The sequence below is a fragment of the Sus scrofa genome, chromosome 1 (assembly GCF_000003025.6).
Source record: "Sus scrofa isolate TJ Tabasco breed Duroc chromosome 1, Sscrofa11.1, whole genome shotgun sequence".
Classification (NCBI taxonomy): Eukaryota; Metazoa; Chordata; class Mammalia; order Artiodactyla; family Suidae; genus Sus; species Sus scrofa.
Genome location: NC_010443.5, coordinates 155,692,150 through 155,705,766, shown reverse-complemented (window position 1 = coordinate 155,705,766; position 13,617 = coordinate 155,692,150). Strand labels below are relative to the sequence as shown.

At 31.8% G+C, this 13,617-nt stretch overlaps 1 protein-coding gene across 3 annotated transcripts in view; it reads right to left on the bottom strand.

Annotated features, from left to right (window-relative positions):
• Nucleotides 1–13,617, bottom strand: part of CDH19 (cadherin 19) — an 89,190-nt gene that overhangs the window by 52,784 nt on the left and 22,789 nt on the right. For all 3 annotated transcript variants that reach the window (XM_003121695.4, XM_013993286.2, XM_021099400.1), the window contains 2 exons: nt 8,201–8,505; nt 4,809–5,103 (listed from right to left, as the gene is read on the bottom strand). In XM_003121695.4, coding sequence (XP_003121743.1) covers nt 4,809–5,103; nt 8,201–8,395 — 490 coding nt within the window. In that variant the 5' untranslated portion in view covers nt 8,396–8,505. The remainder of the gene's footprint in view (nt 1–4,808; nt 5,104–8,200; nt 8,506–13,617) is intronic.

The following is a 13,617-nucleotide window of genomic DNA, read 5'->3' as shown; positions in this document are numbered from 1 at the left end:
GATGGTTGGATAGCATCTTTAATGTTCATTACTCATGCAATCAGGGTGTGAATCTGAGATTATATGTAATCTAACTGTTTAGCCTCTCTTTATTCATTTGAACAACAATTTTTGTGCTCGCAACGAAACTAACAAAGTTGGCTTTACCATGTTAATGGGTCAAAATTAGATTCTCTCTAAATTATAGTAGAAATAAATGCATTTCTAAAGGATAAATGATCTATATGCACATTCATAATCTCTTTTATGAATCTTAGGTAGACTTTCAACCTTAAACATGTCATCAAAAGAATATTCATATGTATTTGCATTATTTAATCTGTTAGCTTAACTTTATCATATAGTGTACTGGGTGATGACTAGCCCTCTTCCAGGCTTAAAGAAGAACTTTATTCACTGTCCATATGTCTCACACCCTTTTTCTCATACACCATGAAAGAAGTTACAAGTGAAAAAATAGATGTCTACCAAATTCATTCCATCTTATTGTAATGCAGATACTAATGATATTTTCAAAAATTAAAAATCAAGGACAAATGCTCCTAGGACAAGATGACAGGGAAAAAAATAGGGTCAAGAAGGGCTGTCCTGAGAAGAACTGGAGATATGGTCACCATAATTTAGAACACTGTGCAGTGCAAAATGACCACAAGGATTGTGTGTAAAGCAAAGGGACAATAACCCAGGACAGATAATGTATATGTTGAATTGTCTCACACTCTCTCCTATTTTTCCATCTTAAGACATCATCATAAAATGAGAATTGGGTGGTTAATGTCACTTCTTAAAAATTTAAATTGGTTAGATTCTTGAAACTAAATTAGCAAGGAATGTAAACCAGAGAGTGGGAAAAGCCTTGTCTTGGTGACTGAAGTGTCTAAAGTGTTTGAGTTGAGTTGCCATAGCTTAATCAGAGACAGCTTGTTTGAAAATGAAAAGAGCCAGTGATCAAACTCTTGCAATCTAAAGAGCTCTTAAATCAACTTGTATCTAGCCTGTGAAGTGAACAGTGGTTTAATTACAAAAAAATATTGTCTCAGAATCATATTTTAATGAGTAATTTCTTAGTTTACTTGATCCTATAATAAAAATACAATGTAACATGTCATATAATAATTCTACATTCTATCCATTACATTGTAGTTGATATTGTTTGCTTATATTACTCTTGAGAGGTTTTTACATAAATGCAAAATTTAAACGTTTTGTCTTTCTAGATAGCTTCTGAATCTTAAAGATATTTTTGCAAAAGGACTTTGTGAAAATAAATTGAAAACAATATTTGACTTTTCCCACTTTACCAAACTTGTAAAAACTATCTTGCAAAAACATATTTTATGTATGTGATCCAACATGTAAACTTATACCAAGTGCTTAAGAAAAATAATTAGAGTTTCATAGTCTCTGGAATCTACATTTGCTGATACACCTTTATATTTGCTATGACACATAAAATCATGAGATAATGGTATATTAATATAAGATAAAATATTTATTGTGTATTAATGAGTACATATAAATTACATATAAATACATATGTATCTCAGAATATCCCTACTTGATCATGGTGTATGATCCTTTGGTCTGGAAGAAAGATGATGACTTTGAAAATCCAGACTTAAAAAAATTAAAAAAAAAAAAAAAAAAAAGAAAATCCAGACTAAAAAGTGGGAAAACATATTTTGCCTCAACTCTACTTGGTAACTCCAGCTTGAAAGTTACTGTGTTTCAAATATAAATGTAATCAACAAAAAAAAATTACTTATAAATATATATGCTTAATAAGCAACAGAGAGGTTGTAGTTTTCTTGGTTTTGTCTCCTGATGATATCCTCAAATGCTAATTCCTCGTAGTTGTCTACCAGATTCTAAGTTCAAAGTACAGATTTAAATATAATAATGGGTAGTTGATTCCAATATAACACAAATATATTTAAGAAAGGTAACAGAGAATAGAATGCACTAATTGCTCTGTAAAGGTTAAAATAGGTGGGTATGAAATTTAGAAGCAAAATCAACACTCAAGAACCTACACAATGGCAAAGGATATGGAAAGAAGATAAAGCATTGAGACTATACTCAGGTAAAAGAATCCACATTATTCATTAATTAAATATTGAGACTGAGGGAATCAAAAAATCATATATTTTTATTCATTGATTTCTTCAAAGTAAACAATTATATGAATGCTTCAGAGGGAAACCATCTACAAACTGGTTGACAGAGCAATAGGGATAGTCTGATATTTCCATAATAGACAACATTTCCAATAGTAGCTGACTATTATTCTGACTGCTCCCTTTCCTATGGAAAGATATAAAAAGTGTTCATTGATTTTATCATTATTCCAATCAAGCTTGAACCCTGGAACTCCCAGAGAGTATACTGGATTACAGACTGCCTAGATTAATATGTACATGAACCTCTAACTGCAAGCATAAAAGGATCTGTGGTAGTCAAGTATTGTACAGACCAAACCAATGTTTTGTGATTTCTACTAAATCAACTACATAATACAAATACTGTTTTATGCACAGAATTTTTTACTACACAAAAAACCATGTTGTATTTTCCTTGTGGGCTCACTTTCCAACTCTGCAAAATGGCTGTTCCGTACCTCCTTTTTTTCTAACTAAAGTTCTCTTCACTCTTAATTACTGCCTTTGATTCATACTTCACTGATAAAATATAAATAATTACTTATTAACTGGTTAATTATCAACCAATGAGTTAACTACCTGAATTGATCCCTCTACTACTGCCCTAGATTCCATATCTCTTTTGCTTCTTAGGATTGGTTTTCTAGAAGTAATATACCTTTTCTTTTGCTTCAAAAATACTCTTTTGGGGGGTCACTATAGTATATAACTGTGCTACTAAATTTCCCATCTTGGCAAATGATTAAACAATGATAAACAACAAAAATCCTCTTTACTTTTATCTCCCTTTACCTAGTGCCTCACATTATCTTTATATCTGCCCTGTAGCATAATATCTTTTGTGTTGGTTAAATTCACTGGCACCCACTATTCTTCTATGCTTGTAATAGAATAATCTCCAACATAACTGCATTTGCACAAACTTAACTAGATTGCTCTCAACAAAACTATTAGAGACCTTGAACTTACCAAATCAAAAGACACTACTCTGTTCTCTGTTGATTTTATTCAACCTCACAGCAGTATCCCACACAGGTGGAGGATCTCTTCTTTTGCAACATCTCTTCTCATGTCTTTGTTCTTGAATGACTGACCAATCCCATTTATTCTAATTTCCCAGCCAACTCCTTTCTGCTTAACAGTTCTATCACCCTGAGTGTTTTCCCTTTCTCTAACTACATTCTCTGCCAAGGGATTCTCATCCATTGCCATGTCCTTGATATATGCCCAAAACTCTAGTTTTGATATATGCAATATTCTTTACCCTGCCATAGGAATTGGTTTCCCAGAACATGGCATGGCTGGACTCTTTGTATCATTTCCTTCAAACATCACCTCCTAAAAGATCCCCACTTCCTCCAGTGAATTAATCATCAAATTACTTTATCTATACTTAACACTTTAATATCATATAATGTCAAATATTATCTAGCTTATTAAAAGTAGTTATTTGTGTTGCTTGTGTGTTATAAATAAAATATAAGTTCCATACTAGTATTTACCTCCTATATCTCCTTTACAACTCAATTTCCAGTCTCAAAAAAGTTCCTATAACATGTTAGGTCTGTGATTCATGTCTGTTGAAGAAGTAGAAGGAGGAGGAGAAATAGAGGAGAGAGAGGAGGAAAAGAATGGAAGGGGGAAAAATATTTCACTGTCTAGTTATCAAATGCAACAATATTAATGTCAATTTATATCTAAGGATAATTGGTCTTGATGCTTGTTACACAGCTAAATTTGATTATGCTGTTAAAAACATATGCTTTGAATACATGTAGAAATAGGTCTTTAAATTGCTACCTGGAATGTTAAAAAATGAAGAATCAGGAAAATATATAATAGAAAATAGATTTTTATACTTGCTGGCTAATAAATCAAATGTTTAGGCAAAGCAGTTTTAAAGCACAGTGGTGTAACTTCAAGTGACCATTATTGAATCATATTCAAGCTTATATGTAAGCTTAAGTAAATTTTATGAATTAAATTTTACTATATTTTGTATCATTAAAATTTTGTGACAAAAATAAATGGACAAATTTTGCATAAATATACCATAATTTTCCCCCTATTAGAAAGACATTTCTGATTTCCGTGGTAGTCAATCCTTATATTTCATGGAAAGTATTCTCTTCTAAAAGAATTGCATTTAAAACCCATATTAAAATGACATATGGTTTGAAAAAGAACTTAAATATGTCTACAAAGAGATCTTCAACCACTTTGTTTTGTTTTTAGTTTTCATGTTCCATTGCTTTGATTCATATAGGATTTTTGCCTCACAAATTGGTTTCTCCTATTTTTATATATGTGTCTTCAGGGTGACCTTACATATTTTTTTGAGGTAAAAAGATACATTTTGATTTAGAAAATAAATTCTTATATTAAAGAAACTAATAAGTGAACAAGATAAGAATTTTACTTATCACTCAAATAACATGTTTAACCTCTTTTCTACTGAAGACTGGAATTATATTTTAACAAGATAAATTACTTATCAATATAGGGTACCAATATTTACCAAATTTAATGAATAGTCTGATTTTTCAAATGTTTTATTTAACACATTACAGAAGGAAGTATGAGTGTAGAACTTTAAATTCACTTTCACTGTTAATAGGTATATCTTTGACAGAAATTAATATGCAATACCTTCTGGAGACATCTCTGGTACAATGGCCTCATAAGGTTCATCTAGGAATTTGGGTTCATTGTCATTGATATCCGAAACTCTGATGACAAACTCAGACTCAGGTTCCACAGCCCTTCCAGTAGTGGTGTCTATTACCTGGGCTCTTAGAGTGTAGAGGGACTGTTCCTCTCTATCAAGCTTCTGTACAGCATATATGTCACCTGTTCTTTCATCAATGACAAAAATATTTCCAGCTCCAGCTCCCAAAAGCTTGTACTGGAAAGAGTTGTTTCCATTGTCTAAATCAGATCTTAGCTGCAAGTGCAAAGAAGGAAAATTTAGTTTCCAGATATGTTAAAATAGACAAATTTTAATTATTTTATTTTCATATCTGTTAACTATTCCCCAAGTTAATAATTTCCTGTAATTCCCATATTATATTAAATGTGGTGAAATGTTAAGTTTAAGATTAAAATCTATCACCAGGCAGAGGATATTTCTGTGAATTTTCAATGTAAAGCACTATACAAATTTCATTACTCTAAATAGATGATTCTAAATAGAAACTACAATGATTGAAAAGCAAAGCCCCTTTTATAAATTATGCAAAAAAATGTTGGTTCATGTATAGTCTATATGATTACATTTTTGTCACTAAAACTGTACTCTCAAATATTTATATTAGATCGGGACTTAGAGACAGATAATGATCTAAATAAATTTAAACAGTGATGTTCTTTCTCTAGGCTAAAAACACAGAGAAAACATAGAAATATTACTAAGAAAATTAGGGAGCATGTTGAGAAGATGATGATAATCTCAATCATCCATAAAATTTACAAATTGCTTTATATGAGTTTTCTCAATTAATCTTCATAATAACATCATGGAATACATATTATTGATATAACAAATTTGAGAGAGAAGGAAAGTGAGACTGAAAATCTTAAAAACTATCACAGAGTCACTTGGTTTGGGGGTAGATTGATTGATTGATTGATTGATTTATAGGGCTGCGCCCATAGCATATGGAAGTTCCCAGGCTAGGGGTCAAATCTGCGGCCATAGGCCATAGCCACAGCAACCCGGGATCTGAGCTGCATTTGCGACCTATAGCACAGTTCAGGGCAATGCAGGATACTTAACCCTCAAGGCAAACCTAGGTATCATACCCGTGTCCTCATGGATACTAGTCAGGTTTGTTTCCACTGAGCCACAATGGGAACTCCTGGGGTTAGATTCATAATTTAGACAGAAGTCCTGTTTGATCCCAGATCCTCCCATGCAAACCTATGTGACATAGTCTTTTAACCTTGGAGTTTCATCCAATTTAGATTTAACTCTTTGGAACATAGTCTATTCAATTCTCAAATGCACCTTTTCTTTGCACTCACTATTTTATTTTCTAAAAGCAAATTTGCCCATTACTCATAGTGTTAATGGAATTTTAAATTTTATATATAACAATAAGAGTCATTAGGATATAGGTAACATATGTATGATTTTTCATATCTGAATTATTTTTACATAAAGAAAGGAAGCATTGGGGAACAATCTCCTAATTATTGTAAATCCATGATTTTCTTGATTCACCATTTATAAGTATGATCTACCTCAAGGGCCTCGTAGGTGAGGGCAGAAAATTTACAAAGTTAACCAAGAAATACAATCTTAATTTCATAACTTTTCTGATAGCTCAAGGTACAATGCATTATTCTGAACTAATTAATACATTTTTCTCTGTGACTGTGGAGGATATCTGAAAATACCTAAAACAACTAATTTATAATGTGTTGAATATCAGTGCTATACAATGAAAGAAAAAAAAACTGGAAATAATAAAAAAGATAATAGAAGTTATAAATCTTAAAATCTGATAGTACTTTATTACTCATAAGATGAAAATGAAATCTCCATGCCCTAATGATAAGAAATTAAGGACAATAAATGTATTCTCCAATAGGTATATCAAATAAAACAAGTGCACAGCACCTGGTTTCCAGGTATCATTTCAATGTAGTTTGAAAATCTGAAGTTATCAGAATGAAGATAAGTCAGATTAAGTCATGAATAAATTATTTCAAGTATGTTCAGTTTAATTTTCATATATCAGTGAGTTTGATTTTTTTAAGGACCCAGATTTAAGTTTCAAGTTAAAAATAAGCATTTTTACAGAATGAAAAAGAAGCAAAACAAATCACTATATGAAAGGAAAAAATGGGAGATTTGAGTAGGGAGCAGAAAAACAACAACAAAAAAAGAGAAAACAAAAGTCAATCAATGAGGGAGGCTCTGTTCTGACCTCACTGATGTACTTCCTTGCCCAGCCTCACCACAGAAAGTCACCTGCCACTGTTAGTCTGTTCAGTAGTGAGGGAGCTTATGGGGCTCTGAGGCATCCATCGTAAAGATAGCTAGAGACTGAGGTAACTAGCAGACATTTAACAATAGACCTCAATTATGCCATTCTGTCTGTGATTTACCTGGATCATCTTAGAAAATTAAAAAAAAAAAAGGATGAGAAATATTATTTGTGGCAGACACACACACACATAGAAATTTGTTTGCCTAAAATACTAAACTAGGCCTTTTGTTGAAGGTACTCATGCATTTGACTGATGGGACAGATGAGCTCCAGTTGGAATTCTGACATCACACTAACACTGCAGCTCTCCTGAAAGGGCTAGGAAAATAGAGTTAATGAATTTTGAGTGCTTCACCCTTTGGGCCCAATTAAATTTTAGTACCAGTTAATTAACAGTTAAACTTATTTCAGTTCATTCATCTAGCGGAAGAACCTTACAGAGGAGGACATATTATAATTACCTCTTTTTAAAGAAAATAAAATAGTAATAAAAGTTAAAAACATAAATAGGAAATTTCCTGTCTCATTAAGGAAAATTTTAAAGTACATATTCTTATAAAAAGTGAAATAATTATTCATTTTACTTAAACTTCACTAATGAAATGAAGTATATAGATTCCAGAAGCTGCATAACTGTAAAACGATTTGGTATTAATCTGCCTTATTAAAAATGAATGAGGGGTAAATCAAAACCTACTTAGCATAATGGAAAATCAGGCTAAATACTGTTGGTAAACATTATTGTTCTGGATGTGGTTGCTTTGATCCATTACCAAAAACAAATCCATCAAATTTCCAAATGATGATAAATGCTGCCTTTTCATGAGAGATAAAGTGAAATTTGAAAACTAGAGCCTTCCATCTTCCTCGAGTTTTTGTAAATATTTGAGGTGCTTGCAAATATGAAATGAGCAATTATGCTGGTGTTTGAAGCTTTCTAATAGTACCACTGAGAAAATGGAGAATTCATCAAATACCAAAACTTCCTCAGCTCATTCGTTTAAATTTACAACGTTATTTCCTATTACACTTTCAGAAAATCAGTACCTGTCCAATGTGATGACTACTCTTATTCATTTCCTCTGGGACAAAAAACTGGTTCCACATCCAGCCCCGCTTCACTCTGAAATGAATTCCCTCTGGGGGCTTAACTTCCTCTGTTTCAGAGTTTTCTGTTGCTATAAGGAAAGGCCATAGGAGAGGAATTCCCAACATAAAAGTCAGCAATAAGCAACAATTCATTCTGCTCTTTGGATTCCAACTGGTACTCTTCAGAGGAAACAGGTATGTCGCAAACAAAAATCTTACGTTCCCTTTGTAACCTTTTTAACTCTTAGGTATCTTTCATATGCCTAGAGAACAAGAAACAAAACAACATTTTTGACATTTAAAAAATAACTTTTTCTCATATGATTGCTAAAGACTAGATATATCTGCATCTGTAAAAGTGGAACAAAATATACATTTAGTTTTTCTTGCAATTAGTCTATTAATTATATTTTGTTTAGCAATAATTTGAATGGAACAATCACAAATTTCTGTTCATTGTCCATTTTTTAAGCTGTAGTAATAAATCTACCTAAATTGATAACTGACATGGAGATAGATTAAAAAAAAATTAACCTGCTTACTTCTTCCTTTCTATCTCAGTAGAACTCAAACTATCCCATTAGGACAACCATCAGGTCAAGAAAAAAATGTGTTATTTCCCCTTTTTTTCAGTAGAAATAAGTTTTCTCATCTAATTTCCCAACTTACGGTATTTTACATAGTTAATTAAATAGACAAAATGAAAATTCAGCTTAAAACCTGGGGGATTTAAAAAATCATTTATACTGATGTTATAAAACACTCTGTGAATAGAAAGTCTGTTCAAGATATTTTTATATTGCAAAAGATACGAGAAATAGTTTTCCTAAAGAAATAAAGGCATTTTTAGAAAATAAGTTTAAAATTACAGTGCTTGGTAAAAATGACTGAATGTTTATAATATGTAAGATAGAAATGAAAGGTATTTTTTTAGTATAAATACTAAAACAAAAAATTCAAGCTACAGACTTTTCCATTTAAAACTTTCCATTTCCCTGATACTGATGTTAGCAACTGTCTCTGAAATGATTGCTAAATCTTACCCTTATATAAAAGCGAATAGCTTTATATTTCACAGATCTACATAACCAAACTGGATTCATTTATTTGAGACTCATGAAAAAAAATGATTTTGTCACATATACAATTTCCTAATCAACAAAAATCCAAAGAATCTCCATTTTTGTTAGGAGTTGTCCATATGGTCTTGTTTTGAATTTTATCCACATATTTTTGATGGTCCCCTGACTTTTTTTTTTTTGGTCTTTGGCTCTTGTTAGGAAGAGTTATTAAAAACACCTAATTAAGAAAGAATGGGAATACTGTCATGAATGGGAATATGTGGTCCCTCTGTAATTGCTTCAAGCGGATGTATTCTTTGTAACAAGTTTGCTTAATAAAGGTCAAGAAAGAAATTCAGCTGACGTAAAAATTAAAGATGAATTTTATTCTTACATTAAATATTTAATATTCAAATTGTCTGTTGTTTATAACTTGTTTATGTATATGTAGATATACATATATTTGATAGCAAGTATGGAATAAGTACAGTTTTATGAGAAGATATTTTATATAAATTTTGGAAATGTTCTATAACAGTGATAATAATTACAGTGTTGGGTAAATAACATTATGTTAACTTTATATTATCATATTTTCATACATCTAAACATAGAAATAGCATAATGAGCAACTGTATACCATTACTCATGTTCGAAATTATCAAGACATGGCCAATCTTGTTTTATCTATATATACCTACTTCTTGATATTAAAACAAATTTCAAATGTCATATCATTTTAACCATTCATTGCATACATACATATACAAACATAAACACACTCAAGCAAAATGCTATATGTATGTAGTATGTGTATGTGAATACCCTTTTATAAATCAAAATTGAATATTAAAAATCATGTCTATGTCTTCTATATAATCAAATATCCAATCAATGCTCAAATTAAAATTCTTTAAACATTTTTGGGTCAGCATTCACCCATGTCCACACAATGAAGTTTGTTGAGACACTTCTTGCCTCAGTTAATCCATGTTTCACCACTCTAAATTTAGTTTTTATTTCCCATTTATGTGTCTAACAAACAAGTTCTTTAATCTATGGAATTTTCCACCTCACAGATTTTTCTGACTGCATCCCCATAGTGTGCCTTGATATATTATTTCTTTATTTCCTTTAAATTATAGCAGTCTTGATTAGATGCAATTTTAAATATGTGTTAACAATACACAATTGATGCTGGATACTTCCTATTGCCTGATATTTGAAGCACAAAATACCTAGTTTTTGCACATTTTGTTTCCAGTTGTTCTCGTTTCTAAGATTCATTAGCAGATTAATTTACTGTCAGTTGAATCATTTATTATGAATTTCTTAGTCACTATTTCTTTTAAAGTGACCATATGTTAAAACACTACAAAGAAACAAAAAAGAACAGAATGAGACTCCTAGAATTGAATGATTACTATCTGAAACCCAGAATCACAAGATGGTCTTATCAAAAGATTGAAAATTACAGAGGGAAATACCATTGACTTTAAAGATTGTTTTAGAGAAATTATTCCAATTAGATAACATCAACAGTAGAAAAATAGTTTTTAAAAATAGAGAAATTTCCAAAAATAAATAAATAAACAAACAAACAAACAAACAATAAAAGGAGTTCCCGTCGTGGTTCAGTGTCCAAATCCAACTAGGAACCGTGAGGTTGCAGGTTCAATCCCTGGCCTTGCTCAGTGGGTTAAGGATCTGGCATTGCCATGAGCTGTGGTGTAGGTTGCAGAAGTGGCTCAGATCCCACGTTGCTGTGGCTCTGGCATAGGCTGGTGGCTACAGTTCCCATTAGACCCCTAGCCTGGGAACCTCCATATGCCGCGGGTGCAGCCCTAGAAAAAAAAGGCAAAAAGACAAATAAATATAAAAATAAATAAATAAAAATGGAATTTTAATAACTATGGGGGAAATCTCAAATGGTATAAAACATACATAATTGGAGTCCCAAAAAGAAAGAAGAAAAAAATAATAATGACCATTGGTTTTTTCAAATGTGCAGAAAAATATCACTCCCCTAAAAGATTTTCAACAAATACTAAATAAGACAAAACCAAAATAAACAAAAATCACATTATTGTAAAATTACTAAAAATAAAATATAAATAGAAAATATTAAAGGCTCACTAGACAAAAAAGAAATAATAAGAATATCGATTTGATGTTCATCCAAAATATTATAAGACTGGGAGTTTCCACTGTGGCTCAGAGGTAATGAACCTGACTAGTATCCATGAGGACGTGGGTTCAATCCCTGACCTTGCTAGTTGGATTAAGGATCTGCCTTTGCCATGAGCTGTGATACAGGTCACAGATGCACCTGGGATCTAGTGTTGCTGTGGCTGTGGTGTAGGCCAGAAGCTTGGATTCGACCCCTAGCCTGGGAACTTACATGAGCCACATGTACAGCCTCCGAAAGAAGACAAAAAAAAAATTATAAGACTGATGGCAATGGAATGACATAAAGTTCTGAGAGAATCTTCAAAACAAGGGTAAAATAATGCAAATTAGAAGAATTAAGCAACAGCATAGCTGCACAATAAAAATATTAAAGAGAAATTCTTCAGAATGAAGGATATGTGAACCAACAAAAGTAATAAAATTAGAAGGAAATATAGTATGTAGATAAATACAAAACGCTATTTTTGTGTTTTTATTAACAGTTTTAAAATACTTTACTATTTACACATTAATAGCCGTGTTGTGATATACATAATATATGCAGAATAAAATTCATGATGATAATGGCACAAATAATGGGATGTGGGAAATTAAGCTACCTGGTAGTCAACTTCTTAAACTATAAACAAGGTGATACAGCAGTTATTCAGTATGCTGCTGTGAGAAGTGATGGATGTACAGGAAAATCACTACAGAAATCACTAGAAATAACCAAAGTGCCATATTAAATGACTAAAAAAGGGAAAATAGGAACCTAGAGGACTTCTTATTAGTGCAATAATAAACAGGAAAATAGGAGGAAGGAAGGAAGTAAATTCAAAATTGTATAAGCAAATTTAACCAAATGAATCACTGCATTAAAAACAGATTAATAAAACATGACAAAAAACAGGAAGTGTTTGTCAGTTTGGGATTTAAAAACTTAACCCAACTATGTACTAAAGAAATAATTTAATTATAAATACACAGACAATTTTAAGGACAAGGATGGGAAAAGATATACCATAAAATAATAATAAGTTATCTGAAATCACTGTATCAAGATCTCAGAAACAAGACCTTAGGACAAGAAGTATTACCTGACATAAGAAGGGCAATTTTTAAAGATAAAAATAGTATATTCATTAAAAAGGCCTAACAGGAGTTCCCATTGCGGCTCAGGGAAATGAATCTGACTAGCATCCACGAGGATGCAGGTTCCATTCCTGGCCTTGCTCAGTGGGTTAAGGATCCAGCGTTGCCATGAGCTGTGTTGTAGGTTGCAGACACAGCTCGGATCTGGTGTTGATGTGGTGTGGACCATCCGCTACAGCTCTGATTCGACCTAGCCTGGTGACCCCCATATACAATAGGTGTGGCCCTAAAAAGACCAAAAAAAAAAAAAAAAAAAAAAAAAAAAGGCCTAACAGTCCTAAATGTCAGTGAATTTAATATCAGAGCTTTAAATTACATGAAGCAAAAATTAGCAGACCCAAGGACAAGTAGACAGTTGCAATGTGGAATAGTTAACACTGGTCTCCTATATTAAAATACTAATAGGACCCAAAAAAAAAAATCACTGAGCATATTTTAAAAATGTTACAAGAACAATCAATTAACTTAAAATAATTACAACTATTATTTTGATGCACCAAACTGAATAAGTTTCTTTTCATACACTGCTAATGGAAATGGAACCTGGCAATAACAACTATTGTAGAAAATAGATTGGCAGTTTGGTAAAAAGTTTAAACATATACCTATCATATGACCCAGCCATTCTATTCTCAGATATTTGCCCCAGAGAAATAAAATTATATATCCATGCAAGACAGTGACATGAATGTGTTAGGCAGCTTTAATTGTAGTAACCAAAACTGGATACAATTTGAATGCCCACCAATAAGTAAATGTATTAACAAAATGTGGCATGTCCATGCAATGTAATAATGCTCAGTAGTAAAAGGAAATGAACTAATGGTACACGAAGTAACATTTCCAATAGTTATGTTGAGTGAAAGAAGCTTGGAAAAAACAAAAACTCAGACTGTATATTCCTATTTATATATAATTCTAGCAAATTCAAACCTATTACAGTGACAAAAAACTGATAAGTCCTTGAGAGAGAATGGAGACTGAGAGGAA